Source organism: Mytilus trossulus, chromosome 8, assembly GCF_036588685.1.
Source record: "Mytilus trossulus isolate FHL-02 chromosome 8, PNRI_Mtr1.1.1.hap1, whole genome shotgun sequence".
NCBI classification, from domain to species: Eukaryota; Metazoa; Mollusca; class Bivalvia; order Mytilida; family Mytilidae; genus Mytilus; species Mytilus trossulus.
In genome coordinates this window covers 30,420,957-30,443,092 of record NC_086380.1, presented here as the reverse complement: position 1 = coordinate 30,443,092, position 22,136 = coordinate 30,420,957, and the positions used below count along the sequence as shown (strand labels likewise).

At 31.2% G+C, this 22,136-nt stretch overlaps 1 protein-coding gene across 1 annotated transcript in view; it reads right to left on the bottom strand.

Moving 5' to 3' along the window:
- Nucleotides 1–1,153: 1,153 nt before the first annotated feature.
- Nucleotides 1,154–22,136, bottom strand: part of LOC134680796 (uncharacterized) — a 44,278-nt gene continuing 23,295 nt past the window's right edge. The window contains exons 16-28 of the mRNA XM_063540031.1: nucleotides 19,607–19,810; nucleotides 18,753–18,987; nucleotides 17,783–17,927; nucleotides 15,717–15,947; nucleotides 15,198–15,344; nucleotides 14,368–14,536; nucleotides 13,726–13,887; nucleotides 11,574–11,734; nucleotides 11,053–11,234; nucleotides 10,264–10,399; nucleotides 7,309–7,377; nucleotides 6,647–6,853; nucleotides 1,154–4,614 (exon numbers count right to left, since the gene is read on the bottom strand). Coding sequence (XP_063396101.1) covers nucleotides 4,564–4,614; nucleotides 6,647–6,853; nucleotides 7,309–7,377; nucleotides 10,264–10,399; nucleotides 11,053–11,234; nucleotides 11,574–11,734; nucleotides 13,726–13,887; nucleotides 14,368–14,536; nucleotides 15,198–15,344; nucleotides 15,717–15,947; nucleotides 17,783–17,927; nucleotides 18,753–18,987; nucleotides 19,607–19,810 — 2,099 coding nt within the window. The 3' untranslated portion in view covers nucleotides 1,154–4,563. The remainder of the gene's footprint in view (nucleotides 4,615–6,646; nucleotides 6,854–7,308; nucleotides 7,378–10,263; nucleotides 10,400–11,052; nucleotides 11,235–11,573; nucleotides 11,735–13,725; nucleotides 13,888–14,367; nucleotides 14,537–15,197; nucleotides 15,345–15,716; nucleotides 15,948–17,782; nucleotides 17,928–18,752; nucleotides 18,988–19,606; nucleotides 19,811–22,136) is intronic.

Sequence of the window (22,136 nt, the reverse complement as noted above, 5' to 3'; positions counted from 1 at the left end):
ATTCCTGTGTTCATTTTCGTTTGTTCGGTCATCCGTCTGTCCGTCCGTCTGTCCCATTTCAGGTGAAAGTTTTTGGTCGAGGTAGTTTAAGACGAAGTTGAGCATGTTTTATTTATTTTAATATATATGCAAGTGGTATGACCCCTTGAATAGTAAACATTTCAAAGAAAACAGTAAACAGAATTATAGGGACATTCTATAATAACATAGAAATTCCCTGACAGAATACAGAGAGTCGCTTTATATTAAAGTAGTATAATCGTAGTTTACATTTAGATAAACGGGGAAAATATTTGTCCTCTCTCAGAAAGTATAATGATTTTTGCGATCTAAACACCATGATATGGAGAACACTCTACCATTGGTTGTACTTGTGTCACATGTTTTACTTTTTTTAATATAAATGCAACTGGTATGACCCCTTAAATAGTAAACATTTAAAAAAAAAAACAGTGGACAGAATACAGAAAGTCTTTAAAGTAGTATAATCGTGGTTTACATGTAGGTAAACGCGAAAAATGATTGTCCTCTATAAGGAGGTATAATAGTTGTTGTTCTTGCGATCTAAACACCATGATATGGAGAATGCTCTGATTGGCCTATCTAATTTTCATTTTTGTTATCTATTGTACGATTGGTTGTATTTGTGCATGTTTCAAACAGGAAGTCTAATCTATGACTAAAAGTCAGTCTGATGACGGAATCATATGCGGGCTCCTTTTTTGTCGTTTTTCTCCCAAAATAACTCAATCTGAATAATCATAAGAATAGATGACAAATGCGACTATGCATGTTACCTATAGGACTCAGAGGCATGATGATTGATTTATTGTGGAAGGAAGAGAAGCGACACCCAAAATGAGGTCTTCTCGTTTAATAGTATAGAAAAGTAATAGGGGTAACACCAGGTGTGATGACATGGTAAGTGTCGTCTGCTATACATACATCACCAAAAATGGGATTCCACACTCTGTCAAAATATCATGATCATTGTGAGAAAACAACAGGTTAATTTTCAAATGGGACAACTGTAGACATGTTAATATCTAGTGTTGTGATCCGTCAGAGCTTCAATATGGCAGCAGTAATCTACATAAACAGACATCAACATTCATTTAATGAGGCCTATAAACTCATTGAAATAACAAGACAATGAAAAGTCAGACTTTATTCGTTAACAACATGATTTTATATCCATAAGATACACTTCAAATTCTGTTCAATATTACAAATGCTGTAGATCAGTCTTACAATAAAATAAACAATATCATTCATTATAACAAAAAAGGTCAGAATAAAGTATAACATTGTATCCTATCACTTCAGAAATATAGGCTTTCATAGAATATCATGTCCCAACCAAACTATCATGATATCACCTCAGAAATATAGGCTTTCATAGAATATCATGCCCCAATTAAACAATCACATTTCCCTTTAATGGAACTTAATAGAGTTAACTATAGGCCATATAAATGCTTAAATCTATGTTATTTAGTCTCTGGTTGAAACTTTTCTCATTAGAAATTATATCACATCTTCTTATATCTAAAATCCGAGTTTGATTTGGCATATTATTTCAAAGCTTTTAATAATAATGATCATGGTTTAAATATTGATTTTACTACAACTCCATGGAACTTAACAAAGTATTTAACCTGATACAGGATGCCATCTATTCAACATGTTTATGTTTTGGGGAAATTTTGTAAAACTTTGTTGCATTCTAATGTAAACTTGTTAAATTGCATGAAAAACCACCCTAAATGTGATATAAAGTCTTTCTTCCATATTTCATACTATTCCAACGGAAGCTACAAGAAATTTTGACTTGACAATCTCCCAAATAAGTAAGTAAGAACGGAAAAGCCGGTTTCCTGGGTTTAAGGAAACCGCCAAATATTAAATCTCATCAAAAAAGAAAAAGGAGGTGCTGAAATGCATATAATCTGACGAAATGTTCTCGTGTGTATTCACTTCCGGTGTCTTCTATGAGATTTCTTACGAAAATTAAATTGAGACATATAAATGAACAGGACAAACACAATATATCAAACTACATGATGAAGAAAAGATATAGTAACTTCTCAGGTATATTTTAACAGAAGAAATTTGAAAAACTAACCTATATATATAGCTTTCAAATCTAAATAATATTTCAATGAACCATAGCCATTTATTATAATAAATTTATTTGTAAATGTGGTTTACTGTTGAATTTGCTTGTCTGCATGTTATTTAATTACCTCACACAAGTTGAAAAAGATTATCAAAAGTATAAATCTGTTAATAAAAAGATAATTTGACAAAGTTCAGATAAGTGATTATATATTAAACAGAACTATTATCTACTGTTATATAGGTATTACCATCTTGCTCATGAAGAAAGCAGTAAACTGAAACCTTAAACATGCACATATTATGAACTATTTTACAATGTTGTATTAATAGAATGTATGTATAAATGGCACAATTAGACATATTTATAAGTAAAACACTGAATTAAACTTCAGTAGTCGAACTAACTGGGATATGAAAATGACAAATGAAAACATCTTTATATGTGTCCTCAATAAATATCTGCATAAAACATTTTGTGAACAAATAAATTTAATATCTATACTGTAAATTCAAAAATTATTGCATGCATTTATTATTGCGATTTTGTCATTTTAGACTTAAATGCAATTTCAATTTTTACGATTACGAGAAAAATCTTGTTAAATTCATATAAAATATTTCCAAATGCGAGTTTAAATTATTGCGTTTACAACTCAGTCGCATTATTCGCAATAATAAAAACCTCGCATTAATTTCTGAATTTACAGTTCTTAGAGAGACCAATTACCTCAGAAATAGAATAAATTAAGGCATAACCATAATTTGCATACACACCAAGAAGTAATTATAAAATGCACCACTGAAAATAGGTAATTGTTACCAACTAAAAATAAATTAAATATGTACAATACAAAAAATTAAAAAAAGTTTCTGTGAAAATGAATGAATTATAAATAAAAATAAATAAACAAAATCGAATATTAAAAAAAAGACCAAACATTATGGAAAATAATGGAACACAAAAGTTTCAAATGATATGTTATAATATTAGATTACCTTAAATTATCAAATTTTGTTTAAAAAATTAAACAAAAAGAAAAACAAAACCAACTATTTTTACAATATGACCACTGTTATTACTAATGGAAAAAAGTAAAATCCCAATCATGATTTCTTATTTTGAAAATCTTCTTATCTTAGAACGCTGCTTCTAAACCATTAAATAAATCTTGTTGAACACAGACTAAAATTCATTGATTAACAGACAGCATACGCATTCTTTCAAATTGTCAAAAGCAACATTTGAGTTAGATAGGATAGAAATCAATCTTATGCAAGTGTACACATGTATAATAGATATTGGAAGATGTGGTATGAGTGCCAATGAGACAGCTCTCCATCCAAGTCACAATTTGTGAAAGTAAACCATATATATACACATATAGATGTGCAAGACTTTGATTGATTTTGGACCATTCAAATACAAAATAAAAGATGAACTTTGATCTATTTTGTTGGGGTCTTATATGAACTAAATTTGCAAACAGTTACAGACTTTGCATAGACATTTTTTTACAAAACATCAAATGATTAATAGATATATTGTTATCTAATAGAATAAGGCTGATTTCTATCCGGCACAGCTCATTTGTAACATATTCACCAGCTCATGAAAAAATCTTTGAAAATTTGATTCATTGGTGGAATACCTACAAATGATTTTTTTGATTTTTTGAATTTATTTAGGAATTAATGAATGTTGAAAATCATATACACTTTCATTGATTTTGCATTTGTAAGAAAACAACAAAGTTCAATCCATTGTTAATCCTGGATGGAATGTTATAGAAAATGTAAACATAATTCACATAAGTCTTCAACTCAGTGCCTAACCAAACAATTTTAAGAAAATTAAGGTGGTACCAAACACCTTTTCTAAAGTTAATTTGGCTCATTTAGTTTTCACAAATTTTTGACAAAATATCAACTTTGATTTTTACAGAGTTATTTCCCTGTAGTGTTATGTACCACCTTCAGGAATACCATTCTAAAACTGTTTCCTTATATGATCTACATAATTTCTTAAATTAAACAAATCATCTTTTTGATTATTGTGTCACCCTCATTTATATATTTAACACTAAGATGACACCAAAAATAATGTTGCTACTTAATTATAGATGGTTTCACAGCACATGATATTCTCAGTTCAGAAATCTTAATATGCTATTAATATAATGATAATGATATATTGTTTAGATTAACAAACTATCAATTGTACATGTGTATGAATATGAGATTTTTTTCCAAGGTAAATTATACATTTGTACAAGATCAATTTTACAGAATCTACAAGTTATTTGGAATGTATGATATCTTTTTAACAATATCTTTAAATAGACAATATTACATTTTCAAAATGACAACTCAATATAGGTATAAATATGATCTTAAGACTACAATATATGTGAATTATTCCTAGTGTCTCTGATAATCTGTCCATTATATTGTCTGTTTCAGAGGACCAAACCCTGCAGTCATTAAGGCATCCTCCTGTAAAAACAAGAAATACATTAAGTCTTGATCACAATTGATTAAAATCGTACAACAAAGACCCTCACGGATAGTCAAGGTCATTAAATAACATCCTTATTGATGAGAAAGACACTTGTACATTTATTTTGTAGTGACAGATTTTGGGGCTGCTGTTAACTCCTCACCCATGCATATAAATAAAGCTTGCAAACAGGATTTGTTAGTGTCAAACAAACAGTCATGATATATAGAATTTTGATTCATTTAATCTAAAATTTAAAACTGATTATAATTACACCTTACGTAAGAATCCTGGGTTTTGATTGGTTGTTAGCCAGTGTATTTTTCACCAATTCACTGTTATCAAATAAATATCGTTCATTTTTTAATGCCACCGGGGTATTTGCCAAAAGGATATGCCTTTTTTACCCGACTTATACTTTATCCGACTGGACGCTTGTAACGTTACGATCAGCAATGCTTGTTTGAACATTAACATTCGGTGTAATTAAACAGATATATCATGTTCTTGAGGGGTATTTGCGAAAAATACCAGTCTTGAGAATGAATTTCCATCGCCTTACGGCTCGTGAAATTTAACATTCTCTCGACTGGTATTTTTTGCAAATACCCCTCCTTAACATGATATATCTGTTTAAAACTGGCTATTTATTTTTTCATTCATAAAAGTTTTTAAGCATGTACTGATGGCATTCATTTTTAAGAATGTACTCATGGCATCCATCGTGAAATTTCAATAAATTTCATCTTTGCTTTCTTTGAAAAACTTAAGAACAAAATTGGATATAATTCATATCAAATTAAAAATTTCCAATATCAACAATCTTCCCAGCTAAATCTAAGAGTACGAGTAGAGTAAGAGAGAGAACCTCAACCAACAAATTAATTAAACTTCAGAATTTATTAATTTGCTATTTCTTTAACATAGTTCTTCACAATCCTATAACATGTCTGATTATAACAAAGACAGGAAAAGGCTAATGTGTCACTTGAAATAAAATAGTGCATATTAAAATGTAGATCAATTATTCCTAGCAGATAAATAGGCAAACAAAACAAAAGTACATTAGGAACATCTCTGCAATAACAAAAGTATTTATCTTTCAACAACGAAATAAGATCACAATATATACTACAAAGACAACCTAAAAATGCAATAGTATCAAAATTGGATAATTTAGATTTAATCAAGATAAAAATACAAAAAAAAAAAAAAAAATTGCAGTGGATAAAAAGAGCCATTGAAGCAATTTATAATAAATAAATTATGTTATTTTAATCTTTTCAAAAACAAATTTCCTTTGAAATGGTTTTTCGATTGATAAAATTGAGAAAGGAAATGAGGAATGTGTCATAGAGACAACAACTCAACCAAAGACCAGAAAACAGGCAAAGGCCTTAAGGGGTCTTTTACTGAACATTGCTAACTGATAGAAATGTTCACGACAAAGCATAGGGAAAACAAAGCAGTAGAAAAAATGAGGATTGTATTTATACAGATTCAAGGAGAAATACAGATGAACATAGAGACAAGTAATTACAATATCTAACTTTACCTCTTTACCCATTTAAATAAGCATATTGGATCATTTCTGAAATGCAATTTATCAATTAATAGTTGATTATAACCAATTAGCTATTCATTTTTTTCATTTATTGAGTAATAAATTATTAATATTGTTTTGGACCTTTGAGATATTTTTATTGACACTGCTCATATTTGTTTTTTTCGTCCAAGAAGGTTATCCTGTTGGAAGATACATTGTGTCATGTTAATCTAGTTTAACCCAAACATATTTTGTGTCTGTACCAAGTGAGACTATGTGTTGTTTGTCTTAAATTGACTTTTTTCTTCTTCAAATAGTTGCATTTTAAAAGTTCTCTTTCCAATTTTCAATTTAGCTGCAGACATCCAACTTTTTGCAAACAGAACACAGATTCACAGATTCACAGTAGAGTGGAAATTTAATTGGGCAAGTTACATCACAGATTTAAACTCATAATTATGTATAATTGATCCAATCCTTACCATTAAATCATAAAACTTCTTTGTAATTTCTGTGTTGAAGAAATCTTTTTCAGTTTGATAGAATTCACTGTCTGTACCATTCTTCTGTTGTTTCTTCTCCAAGCCATCTACTACAAATGCACTTATTTTCTTCCAGGATTTCTTGGGTTTTCTTGCATTGACAAAAGATTCTTCCTTTCCAAACATCAACATCAGCTGTTTGTAAGTCTGTTTAATTAAAGACAAAGATTCTTAATATAATGGCCATCTATTTTTTTCTAATGATACAAAATTTGGATGGTTTATATTTTCAATGAGGAAATTTTTAATAAATCAAAATGCATACTTCACATCTTATTCTAAATATTAAAACTTTTCATCTGAGTCTTGTTTGTATTGCATGAATGTAAATTGAAAAGTCTACAGCTTTAAGTTGATACATCTTTTTATAATACCACAGAACAAAATCTGAATGTCAGCATTCAAGAGTATCATCTTCAAAAGGCCTGGTTGTGAATGCAGAAAGATTTTCTTACAGCAACATCTTTTGCCATTTTGTTTACAGACACCAAGCATATTGACAAGAGCAAAATAATAATGTCTTTTCCCTGACCATAATCAAATGTGTAAGGATTGAGAAAATCTTTTTTCATTGAATTTATGATGACTATTTGTGTACTTACATGTGGTACAGGAACTTCATCCCACTCAAAGTGTCCATCCCAAACATCTACTACAATACTGGAATCAGCCTAGAAATATATAAAGTATTGGTACATGTACATCCTGTATTATAGATTTCATTACTAATTTATGATTAAGACAAACAAATTTTTGCACCTGTCCTAAGTCAGGAATCTGATGTACAGTAGTTGTCGTTTGTTTATGTAATATATACGTGTTTCTCGTTTCTCGTTTTGTTTATATAGATAAGAAGCGTTGGTTTTCCCATTTGAATGGTTTTACACTAGTAATTTTGGGGCCCTTTATAGCTTGTTGTTCGTTGTGAGCCAAGGCTCCGTGTTGAAGGCCGTACTTTAACCTTAAATGGTTTAATCTTTAAATTGTTATTTGGATGGAGAGTTGTCTCATTGGCACTCACACCACATCTTCCTATATCTATAAAGAATGATTTTGTTTTGTTTTAAACAGTAGTTTAAGCAGAATATTGAAATGATAATTCAGTATTAGCTATCAGCAGCTTAATAGGCTAAATTTTTACAAAATAACCTACAAACATCCATAATATTTTTATGAAACCTCCAATTTTTTCCTTATTTGGAGCTGAGTTTTGCATGTGTTCAGTTATTTATAGAAACTAATGATAGAGTCTAAAGAGAAACAAGGGAGTTACCAGTAGGAACCAATTTGTTGATTGATTTAGCCCATAAACAAGAATGTGTCTCTATTACATGGAGCCCCATCCCCCACTATAATTTTCTATGTTCAGTGGAGTGTGAAAATTTGGCTTTAAAATTAGAAAGATCATATCAAAGGGAACATGTGTACTAAGTTCCAAGTTGATTGGACTTTAACTTCATCAAAAACTACCTTGACCAAAAACTTTAACCAGAAGCTGGACAACGAATGGACAAACAGACTAACAGACAAATAGATGAACAGACCAGAAAACATAATGCTCATAAATGGAGAATAAAAATCATTCCAAAACAGGTAAAACAATGATTTTCATATCTTAATAATCTTTTAAATCAAATTAAACAAACCTATGAAAATCTTCATTATATTATTGCAAATGCTTGTCCGCCTATATTTATTGGGTCACATGGCCATTTGCAGTTCTCAGAGATCATTTCAATGGTTTAAATTAATAGATTATGTCTAGTTATAAAATATGCACTAAATGCTTATACTTTATATAAAGATTTTAAGCATTGTTTATTGTTTTATATGCTGTAATCTCAATTTTTAATATTTTAGTCCGTTGTAAATAAATCTAAGAGTTTGAGTCTTTTCAGTAATAACAAATTTGGCAGCAGTTTCTATTAAGCATTGTCATATATTAGGATTTTGATTACAAACAAACACACAATTAGCTTAAAAACATCTATTCCTGTCCAATCTAAATGATTAAAACCTTTCAGTAGAGACAAAATATCTGTATTTCTAGCAATTTCAAACAACTTATAAAGATCTAATTTAAAATTTATATGTAAATTGCAAGACGTTTTTAAATTCAATATCTTCATTCTGAAGTTTTGCAAGCTCTGACAGTGAGATAAAACTAGAGGCTCTAAAGAGCCTGTGTCGCTCACCTTGGTCTATGTGAATATTAAACATAGGAAGCAGATGGATTCATGACAAAATTATGTTTTTGGTGATGGTGATATGTTTGTACATCTTACTTTACTGAACATTCTTGCTGCTTACAATTATCACTATCTATAATAAACTTGGTCCAGTAGTTTCTGTGGAAAATGTAACCGGTAGTAAAAATCTACAAGTTTTATGAAAATTGTTAAAAATTGACTGTAAAGGAAAATAACTCCTTAGGGGGTCAATTGACCATTTTGGTCATGTTGACTTATTTGTAAATCTTACTATGCTGAACATTTTTGCTGTTTACAGATTAACTCTATCTATAATAATATTCAAGATAATAACCAAAAACAACAAAATTCTCTTAAAATTACCCATTCAGGGACAGCAACCCAACAACCGGTTCTCTGATTCATCTGAAAATTTTAGAGCAGATAGGACTTGACCTGATGAACAATTTATCCCCTGTCAGATTTGCTCTAAATGCTTTGGTTTTTGAGTTATAAGCTAAAAACTGCGTTTTACCCCCTATGTTCTATTTTTAGCCATGGCGGCCATCTTGGTTGGTTTGGCGGGTCACGCCACACATTTTTTAAACTAGATACCCCAAAGATGATTGTGGCCAAGTTTGGATTAAGTTGGGCCAACAGTTTCAGATGGGTAGATTTTTGTAAAAGATATATAAAATTTACGAAAAATGGTTAAAAATTGACTTTAAAGGGCAATAACTCCTAAAGGGGTCAACTGACCATTTCCGTCATGTTGACTTATTTGTAAATCTTACTTTGCTGAACATTATTGCTGTTTACAGTTTCTCTCTATCTATAATAATATTCAAGATAATAACCAAAAACAGCAAAATTTCCCTAAAATTACCAATTCAGGGGCAGCAACCCAACAACTGGTTGTCTGATTCATCTGAAAATTTCAGGGCAGATAGATCTTGACCTGATAAACAATTTTACCCCATGTCAGATTTGCTCTAAATGCTTTGGTTTTGAGTTATAAGCCAAAAACTGCATTTTACCCCTATGTTCTATTTTTAGCCATGGCGGCCATCTTGTTTTGTTTGGTGGGTCACGCCACACATTTTTTAAACTAGATACCCCAATGATGATTGTGGCCAAGTGTGGTTTCATTTGGCCCATTAGTTTCAGAGGAGAAGATTTTTCTAAAAGTTAACGACGCCGGACGATGACGACGACGGACGACGCCGACGCCGGACGCCGGACGCCAAGTGATGAGAAAAGCTCACTTGGCCCTTCGGGCCAGGTGAGCTAAAAAACAAATCTAAACTAAAAATAAACAAGGCTGACAATCTTCCAATAATTGCCAATCAAACAATATATCCAACATACCAGTCTGGCCCCTTTATCCCACTTCCATCGTCTGAAGACTTCATCAACTGGAAAATTAGTCAGATCTTCTAACATCCCTTCAGGATACTGTCCTTTAAAGATTGGTAACTCATGGGTTCCTGACATTACAGAGTTTCTGAAAAAATATAACAAAATCATAACTTTTTATCATAGACAAATATAAGGGCTTCATGGTTTTTCATAGATGTTTTTTTTAGTTTAACGTGACATCCATTTTCAATAAACTAATACATATTTTTTTTCAGGAGACAGCTAGCTAGCTGAAACCCCCCTCTGGATGTGGTATTTTCACACTGTAATGAAGACCAATTGGTAGACTTGGGTTGTTTTTTGCCCTTAGGTCAGGTAGTGTTCTTTTTGACACATTCACCATTTCCATTCTCAATTTAATGCGAGTTTAAGATGTAGAACAGTAATAAAAGTGTGGTTTATTTGGTTTTTTATGTCAAGTGTGGAATTTATATTATTTTAAATAAATACAAAAGGTCCCCCTTTTTACATTAATAAAATACACACCTTCATGACATATCAAAATATCAAACAAACCACTGTGGATTCATTTTTTGTGTTACTTCTTTTTAAAGTGAAATTTCATTTTTGTGGATACTGGATTTAGGGTTTTGTTAACTTTGACAAACTTGCCTATTTGAAATCTGTTTAGTTGAACATTTAAATTGGTTGCTCATTTTTTACCAAAAAATACAAGAAAATTGTCTTCATATGAATGATTAATTCACAGTATACAAATATCAAAGCAACATATTTTACCCTTCAAATAATGGTACAACAGTCCATCCTATTATCTGTTCGTTGCCTAATGATAATTCCTGATCTTTACTGGTCCTTAATTTACCAGGCCCATCATGCTCTATTCTGCTGGTGTATTTTACATCTAATCCATACAGTTGTATCAATAGTACAGAATTCTCATCATAAAATGGGTGAAGATTCTGAAAAATAAATAATGACAAATGAAAACAGTCACTCATCATGTGAATTTGAAAAGATAAGTTTTCATCTTGTACATCTCTGATATAAAGCTTAAAAACCAAAAGGTTTTTAATAAATGTGACCCATACAAATTCTGAAAAAGGAATGAATTCTATATGATTTACTTTCAACTTATGTATCTCTATTCTAGACTGCCAATCAGCTTTTAAAAGAGGATTTCAAAGGACTAGTATAACTTTACGTCATTTTCCAGTCTCAATTTCATTACATAAACTTGTCAGTGATAATATTTTGTTATAACTTAAAATATTCATATCTGACACTTTTAAAAAACTTACTGTGAAATCATCTGTCCAGACAGGAGATTTCTGAAAACTTTCAAAGTCTAGTTTAAGTGTAATGAATTTCTCTTCCTCTCCATGGCCGTCTTCTGTAGGAGGCATGGACACTACTTTCTCTCCAGGCTGTACCCTGGCAAAACACTGAAGGTAGATTCCCTCTGAAAAAATAATGAATAAATCCTTTTATTTCTTGTTACAGTGAAATACCTTGATTTCCAAGTCAAACAAAAACTGGTTATTTCACATGTGAAATAAGTCATGTGAAATAAGTACAATTAAAGAATCTTTGTGAGCAGGCTCACATACCTCATTCCCCAACATTGTCACTGGACAAAAAAAATCTCACCAGAATCCTAAGTTTCGAAGACTAATAACTTTACATGTACAAAAGTCAATTGACAAAAATGTTCTTGTGGATATGCATAGTTAACATACTACATGTATATTCTCAATAACTACAAAGTGTCATGAAATTTTTTTGTGTGGTTTCAGAGGAGTTGCGATTACAAACTGTTGTAGTAGTATATTTTGGCCAAAATTCTTAAGTTAAAGGGGCATTTCGCCTAGAAAAAAAATTGAATCATAATGTTTAGTCAATATGCACATCTTCATACTGTAAATTGAGAAATTATTGCATGCATTTATTATTGTGATTCTGTCATTTATGTTTAAAATACGTTTTTATTTTTTGCGATATTGAGAAAAATCCTGTTCATTTCATGTTAGATTTCAAAATACATGTCTGTGAACATGTAGAATTTTGTACAAATTATAATTCACATATTACATGCACAATAACTTATAGATTTTGTTATAAAAAAAAGCATTGGTACACCCTATAGATATTTTTTATTCAATGACCACATAATAATCTTTATGTTGTAATATTACACCACTGTCCCTGATTATATGAGTTGGACACCAACTAGCATGCTAAAGTTGATGCAGTCACATTCTGAATGTGCCTATTCCCAAGCCGTCAGGAGTCTGGATTCAGTGGTTTTAGTTTGATACTGTGTTACTAAGTTTCTTGTTCACTATTTTGTGGATAAATTAGACAGTTAGTTTTCTCCTTTGAATTGTTTTACATTACTTAGTGGTGTGGGTTTGAATTATGGCTTTGGGAATTATACAACATCTTTTTCTTTTAGCATTTATATTATAATTACAACTCCCTCTCTTTTCATTTAAACGGAAAGAGAACCCTGACCACCATATTTTTAAAAGCTTTTTAACTGCTTCACATGGCGAAAATTGAAGCCCAGGAACCATTGATGCAAATACAGATGTGTCTTCATTTTAATTTTTCGACAAATAAACCTTTTTAAAATCCTACAGCTTCTCAAATGATGTACCCAAATTTTCCATATTCTACAATTTCACATAAGATACATGATTGGTGTTACACTTGGTGTCATCCAAATGTTCACTAGGTCCAATTTCTATTATACTATCAGAATTGTCACTTGAGTCAATTTCTATTATCAGAATAACCATAACTGGCATGCATGTTTCAATTTTCAGTTACATGTCCTGTCTCCACTGATCTGGGTATTTTTGTATTTTATAAGCAAGTTTTATAATGAGGTTATTAAATAAAAAAAATATTGTGCATCAATGTTTTTAATACTTGTTATGTATATATATTGCTTTTCAGAAAAAAAATCAAAAAATCAAAAACACAAATCGATAATAAAGTGTCACTGGCTGTACTATTTTCAAATATTAAATAAAAAAATTTGAAAATAAATAACTCAGCCTTGATAATCACAAAAATAAATGGTTTGTTCTTTGGTAGTTTGAAAATAAATTACCTGATTTGCAATGTATTGAAAATAAATAATTCAGCCTTGATAATCACAAAAATAAATGGTTTGTTCTTTGGTAGTTGACCCCCCTCTATAATGAGTCTTTATGATCTTTTTCTGTGGCTTACTTTTGTTTATAAGCTATAGGTTTCTTTTACTATGGCTATACAATATTTATTGTTTTTACAATATCTATTTTTTTATTTCTAAATTAAAGGACCCATTAAGAGCATAACATTAATTACAACATGACATAAACATTAGCTTACTTTTGTATAAAAGCTATAGGTTTGTTCAATTTTTACCCTGATCCATGTTCTTATAATACATTATCTCTATACCTGGTAGGTTATGAGCCTGCTGGATTTTAACATTTATGCCCATCTTGACCCTGTATCGTATTGCTCTGTCCAGTGGAAGGTTACCAGCAGCAACATTGGAACCATATTTCTTTACATCCAGTTTATCCTGGAGCCAACCTAGTAGTTCTTCATCATTCTGACCTGAAATAAAATGTTCACAACATCTATACGATAAGTTTTAACTTTGGTTATTCAACAAGTTTCAGGGCCATGTATCTTTTATAAGAAAAACATTCTATGGTTGATTTGGCCTTCCAGCTGTATTGAATCTAGCACCACTGATGAGTCTTATGTTGATTAAACATGTGTGCTGCAAATACAATTATCAGTCTGGTTACTTTAAAAAAATGTTTATGAATTGCCTTTTTGTGAAAATACAACATACAGGTACCACATGTGGATCAGGATCTGAATACTCTTCTGGAGCACCAGAGATCCAACACCAGCTTCTGTTGGAGTTCCTGTGGCTTAGTTTTTACTTTTCTATGTTTTGTTTTGATTACTATTGTTTATCAATTGATCTTTTTCTTTTTTAGCAATATCTTTGTCTCTTTATTTTTCGTCATCAGTGTGAATGTCCCTCTGGTATCTTTTGCCCCACTTATACATTAAGCATCTTACCTATTGGTTGTCCTTCCGCCTGCTGCAGCCTCTGTATCATATCTCTGACAGTCTTAGGATACATCATATGTTCCTTATAGCTAGTGAATATTCTTTTCTCTGATGCTGTAGGTCTACATGCCTCAGACTTGTAATATCCTATACCATAACTAGGAGCTGGTTGATCAGCCTATCAAATCAAAATAAAATAGTTCATGCATATACATTGTATGTTAATACTGTGGATTCATTTATTTTTACATGGGTACTAATTTATGATGATTGAGAAAAGCTTGCATTTGTGTGAATATTTGATTTTGTGGACTTGCCAGTCTACATACCTCCTTATGGAAGGTTTGTGATTCATTAAACATTCAAATTCATGGTTTACCTGTAACATTGAAATCCCCCAAAATGGTACACAACTAATGATAATGAATCCAAAGTACATTATTCATACGATAGCTTTTTGTGGATTAGGTATAGGTATAGGTTAACCACTTTTTGTACAAATCTTGTATGAGGACATATGGCGAAACTGTGAAATATTGTATCAATAGAAACACAAGTTATTCTTGATCCATTCAAAAATTGGACTGAAACAGAACAAAAGTGTATGAGAAAGAGGAACAGAAATTGTTGTGTGTGAAATGGTTGCCAATGCACCATTTAAGATAGCTATGGCAGGAGTTACTTTTAACTAAATTTTGTATAATTTGTGTTTCATCTAAAATCATTATTCCCTTAATTAGTAGTTTTTATGCATTTCTAGATACACATAGACATAAGGCATCTGCAGACAGATACAAATAGAAGATGTTTTATAATTGCTATGAAGTGGATAAACTTACAGCTTTTGTTGGCAGAACTCGTACAAGAATAGAAGCCCCTGGTACAACGGGTATATTATCTAAGTCTGTAGCATGGTATTTAGGTTTCTGTGGAGGAACACCATTGTGTAGACGTAACTGATGACCACCTACATTTAATTGATAACCCTGCAAATAAATTGGCATTATTTACCAAATCTAACAATGATATACTCGTATAGCATAAAATAGGTACAAATATTTTTACTTCTTGACCTCAAACAGTGTTTAAACTAAAATCTTTGTTAACAAACTCTTAAAACTCTTAAAACTTTCCCCCAATTATTTATATGTTTTACTCCAATATCAGTAAAGTAGATTTTTGTAAAATTTCAAGATCAATTAAATCATCCAAGTTTCTATGTCACAATGAAGAAATTCACTTCAACAGCTTTTAAAGAGCACACTTCTTACTTTACAAGTCCAATTATCCTTTAATTAAATATAATGATCAATTAATATTAGAGATCACGATTTCACCACTATAATGTTGACTCTTACATTGTCTTTGTCAAATATTGGTACAAAACAGCTCCCAATGACAGTTATCTCCTCTTTGATGACATCCCAGGTATAAACTCTTAGGAAAGCTACTACATCATCATCTAATTCTTTCCCTTGCTCATTAAAGGTGAGTTTGAACTGGAAAACAGGACATCTTGCTGACTTGTCCAGATCTGGTATGGTCAATAACATCTTGGTGTCGTCAGGTGCACCAATTATTCCTGTCACCTGAAAAATAGAAGTCAAAAACTCTTCAAAATAATTAACACATTATGTACCAATATCCTGTGGATTCATCATTATTCATTGGATACCAATTTTCTTTTATAGTACAGAACCACAAATTTAGATTTTTAACAAATAAAAAAGTATTAGAGAAATGTATGCAGAAAAACTGGCATAACCATGGAATCAAATATCCATGAAAATGCATTTTTTTTACCAATCCTAGAAAATTGGCGCCCACAAAATTAAATTAATTCACAGTAGCACTTGAAACCTGTAAACTTCCAAATAAAATGTGAATGGTGTACAAATCAACAGTGCATATGAATGATTGATTTTTTGAATTTGTAGTTCCATTTATAAAAGATATATGAACATTTGCAATTCCCTCAAAAATGTATATTTACTGCAAACATCGTGAAAACACTTTTGCACTAGACACACAGAAAACATCCCTTAGAAAATAGTAAGAATGACAGCAAATATAAAAACCCAAATTCAGGATATTTTCTGAGGGCTTAAATGGCAAAATGCACCGGTCTACATACATAAAATTACTAACATTGCAGTAGAGATAGAAAGGCTTGCATTTAAAAAAAGATACCGTATATGAAAGTTTGCAATTCCTTCAAGAAAGTAGGACGTATATAACATGGAAACACTTTTGCACTGGACACACTGAAAACATCCCTTAAAAAATAGTAAGAATGACAGCAATTATAACAAGAGGCTGTCACAACGACAGTAAACCGGATTTATTAACATTTATTTGTGTCCTGCAAATATCACAAGAACAATAACTGATGAACAGTGAAAGTAAAAATCGTCAATATCAAATTTGACCTCAACTTTGTCATCAGTATCAACATATTAAAATTTGAAAAGCTTAGATTGAATGGTTCATGAGTAAATGCAACAACTTGAATGGAAATGCCATTTTACAATCTTTCAAGAACCATAACTCCTGAACCGTAAAAGTCAAAATCGTCATTATTGAATTTGACCTCTATTATGTCATCAGTAACAACATATAAAAATTCCAAAGCTTTGTTTGAATGGTTCATGAGAAAATGCACGGACACTACTGGAAACACCATTTTTCAATATTTCAAGAACCATAACTCCTGAACAGTAAAAGTCAAAATTGTTATTTTTGAACTTGACCTCCATTTTGTCACCAGTAACAACATATTAAAATTTGGGAAGATTTGGTAGAACAGTTCATACGTAAATGCACGGACACGACTGGAAACTCCATTTTTCCATCTTTCAAGAACCATAACTCCTGAACGGTAAAAGTAAAAATCGCCATTATCGAACTTGACCTCCATTTAGTTGTCAGTAACAACATATTAAAATTTTAAAGGCTTTGGTTGAACGGTTCATGAGTTAATGCACGGACAACATTTGATTGCTGCCCGCCCGCCTGACCGCCTGGCCCCCTGCCGTACATCCCCAAATCAATAACGTACATTTTTGTTCCAAAAATCCGGTTAAAACCCAAATTCAGGATATTTTCTGAGGGCTTAAATGGCAAAATGCAACGGACTACATACATAAAATAACTGACATTGCAGTAGAGATAGAAAGGCTTGTATTTAAAAAAAGATACCGTAAATGAAAGTTTGCAATTCCTTCAAGAAAGTATGACGTATTCATCATGGAAACATTTTTGCACTGGACACACTGAAAACATCCCTTAAAAAATAGTAAGAATGACAGCAAATATAAAAACCTAAATTCAGGATATTTTCTGAGGGCTTAAATGGCAAAATGCACCGGTCTACATTCATAAAGTTACTGACATTGCAGTAGCGATAAATAGGCTTGTATTTTACCTTGACAATGGAGGAATTATCTGTAATAAACCTAACACCATCAATATAAAGATCAAATGCCATGTTTTTAGGAGTGGGTGTCTCATTCCTTTCATTAGCTACATCTGGTTTGTATTCTACCCAGGGACTATCATCATCCTGGAATCTTATCCTTGGTTTCTCCCTACAACAAAAGGCATGTCAAGATCATTTAAGGTCATGATATCTGTAACTATGAAGATTATGACTACAGTAGACAAAATCAACAATTTGAGTCAAAGTAATTTTTTCTACCATAAAATCAGAAATTATGTATGAAGATTATGACCACAACAGATCAAATAAACAACAATAGCCAAAGTATTTTTTTATACAATAAAATCTAAAATTTTTGTTCATTTAAAATAAAAAATGTAGTGATTGCTGAAATATGGACTCGGATGTAAGATCAGAAAATGCTGCATAGATATGGTACCAAAATTTAAATTCAAATTTTTTTTTTTAGATGTCTATCCAGTCACAGTTTTCTCAATAATAAAAAGATGATATCAACTTCTGAATTTGTAATAATAATAGTTTCTTATAGTTAGAGGTAAAAGATATATGCATACCATACTATAAAATAGTTGAAATTTATTTCCTACAACACACTTTTTACCTTCATGACCTTGGAGCATTGTGAATGTGAATTTTCAAATGATATATTTAGTTATATTTACAGGTTCTTTCACATGTTTTTATTGAAATTTTGAATACCTTTCACAAGCATGATACATTCTGCATTTGTCCCATTGTTGTGATTGTTGTTGTTATTGGTTTTGGAAGGCGGCTTACTTATGTAGTAATTGCGCCTTAAATTAATATAACATAATTTAAAATATTATGTATATATACTTTCAGTCTTTAATTTATTTTTAGTATTACGTTTTGTTGTGATGTTCAACATATGAAAGAAAAAAAAAACATAATTCCCCGACATTAAAATACAAACTTTGGCTTAGGTTTCGGACTTTCTTTCGGTCTAGGCTGTGGATGTGGACTTCCCTTTTTAGGTTGTGGTCTTGGACTAGGCTTGGGACTATAGGTTGGGCTATGTCTTGTATCAGCAGGTGGGACTTGTAAAGGCATAGCAGCAGGAAGGCCTGGTGGGCGTGCCCTGTCAGGTGGTTCCTCTCGTGGATCATAAACCATAACCAACAACTCAGAATGATATCCAAGGATGGCATCTGCAATGAATTATTAAATACAAATTAATTAATTACAAGGTAAGTTTAAATAAACTGTAAAAAGTGATTTAATCTTACAGAGTTACCAATTAGAAAATTCTAGTTCACAAGGATGTACCGTAATCTTATCCTTTTAGATTGATCTTGACATCTGGATTTCTATCCTATTATTATTAACAACTCTTAAAATTTACAAAAAGTGCCGGATAAAAGTTATCAAAGGTACCAGGATTATAATTTAGTACGCCAGACGCGGATAACTCGGTTTTAGATTTTCAACTTTTTTTTTAAACAATCAGTTCTTCGAATAAACTTGAAAATATTCTTATTATAACTACACTTGTTTTTGTTTTTTAAATCTTTCTCTTGTCTAGCAATGAGCTGATTTTTTTTGTACCAGTTTTAAAAGTGACAGCAATAATCATAAATTTTGCAATAATAAAAACATTTGCAAAATTTCTGCATTTTCCGCGTACCATATTTCTTTCAAACCTTCTTTTTAACAAATACTCTTTGCAGTGATGGATGTGTCTACCTTCAGTATTAACAGGTACTGTTGGAGAAGATTGATGTGTCTTAAAACAATAATAAACAACAACTTGACCATATTTTCTCCTACCTTCAGTATTAACAGGTATTGTCGGAGAAGATGGATGTGTTGAGACTTCTGGGATATCTCCAGGATGTAACGTCAACTTAAAGTCTCCATTCTGTAGTAACCAGTGAATGTCTATTGAATCTATAGAATCTCTGCCTCCTCTTGGATTGTGTGCATCACGCTGGAACAATGGCACTCTCGCCCAACCTACTGGGAGGGCTGATCCTATAACAATGTAAATAAGTCATCCGTACATATAAACTCAACCATAACTAACTACTAATCCTTGCTTCAGTTGCGGATCCGGGGGAGGGGGAATGTTCTGGGGGTTGGAAACTCCCCCTTTGTCCTTGAATTTGATGGAGACCCCCGTTTACAAATGGCTGGATCGACCACTCTACTTTTATTTAATTTACCCTTTACATTTTCAACAGACTATAACAGCACTTAAATTATCTTAAGGATGTTTGCTTGTCATGTTTTGGACTTTTTGCCAGATTTTCGAAATCCTCTGGTTTTATCCATTTAAATGTCTTAACATTTTTTGCCCATGAACCCCCATATTTCTTTTTATAAATCTTTTCCATGTATAATTATAATTCATTTGTAAAAGCCTTATAAAATTTGATTTATTTTTGAATAGTTTTTGAGGACTTTAACTGGTCAATGATAAAGCTATGAAAAATCAAGAGAGAACATTTTCCCGCCAAAATTTCAATGGCTTTTATCTCAAAAACAAGCACATTGACCCCTATATTTTTTTTGCTTTTTTAATTCTTCAATTAATCCCCTATCAATATATACTAGTTTTAAGGAAAGTTATTTATTATGAAACTGAGCAGCAATCATCCTTAATGGACCAATTTAGAAATAATGTTGCATTATGGGAACCTGACTAGTTGGAAATTCTGAATAGGTCTAGGTATCATTCATCAAGAATACCAAGACTGCAAAATTTGAACTCCACAGCACTTTAATTAGCCAAATGGACAAATTCAAAAAAATAAAGTTGCATCATGGGAACCTCATTGTTTTAAGTGTTTTGAGGGATTTGGCACCAACATACTATTAACCCAGCCACATTTTGTATGTATGTCAATAGCCTGTAATTCAGTGGTTGTTTTTTGTTGCTGTGTATTGTTGATTCATTTCTTTTCGTGGGTTTCAATTTTCGTGGATTGCAAAATCTCGTTGATATATGATTTCGCGGTTTTGCCAATCTCTGTATATCAACCCTATTAGAAATATGTTATTAGTTGAATATTTGAATTCATGGTTCACCTTTACCAAAGAAATCCACGAAAATTGGTATCCAACAAATAATAATGAATCCACAGTATTTGATGTTAATACCTAAGGCTGTTAGTTTTCTTGTTTGAATTGTTTTACATATGCCTTATATAGCTGACTATGTGGAATGGGCTTTGCTTATTTTTGAAGGCTGAACAGTGACAAACTGGTATTCCATGAACTTTATACTTTAACAGTCCCCTGAACTTTAGTGCATTTGTCTTCCTTATTTTAATATATATATTAAATCTTATTTTAGCATGCAGTCATTTAATATATAATAAACAACAAGGATACACGGCCGATATATACATTGAAGACTGAACATTGCACAATGCAGTATACAAAGACAACAACAAAGCTAGGAAAATATATGTTAACAAGTTACATTTGCATATACAATAGCTATACAATTAAAAATACATGGATAAAAAATACAGTGCATTTCATAAATAAACAAAAATATAAGTAAAATACATAATAACTTCAAATTCATGCATTTATAGTACATTTTTGTATTTATATTGGTGATTCCAGGGTGAGATATGTATAGATTCCACAACTGCAACAAATGTATTACGATATTTCTCCACTCGAGACAGTAAAATTTTAATATCTAAAGCGAGGCTTGTAAAATTGTAAATTGTAAAATTTAACTGTTGAGAGTGGAGAAATATCGTAATACACGAGTTACAGTGCTGGAATCTGTTTCTCCTATGTTTTTTATCCTTCCTTTTTAAAGATTTGAGGAAAGTTGTGTAGTTTTGATGTGACGTCATCAAACATGTTTGCTTTTTTCATGACGTCACAATAAGAAAATTCAGAAGAAAACAAGAAAATTTAACATCACAATTAAATTTTTAACCAATCAGATTTTTCACTAGTGAGGAGAAATATTTTTCTCACACCGGTCAGGAAATGTGAAAAAAGCACAAAAATTAGAGAAAAACTGGATCTGATCATCATGATCAAGACAGTTTGAAACCTTGACATATTTGCAATTTAAATAGTTATATTACACTTCACATTGTATGTATACATTTTCTTTTTTTTTAATTCGTTTTCCATTCATCTTTTTGTTTAAAGAAATAAATTTAATTTCCTAACCGGACATCATATTATTTTTACTCTCTTTCATCTACTGTAAAATACCAAAATTTTTATAATCAAGTAACACGGTATTTGAAAACATTACATGTATATAAAATAAATTTCAAAGCATCAAACTGAGACCATGTTAAAAATGAAAATTAATTAAAAA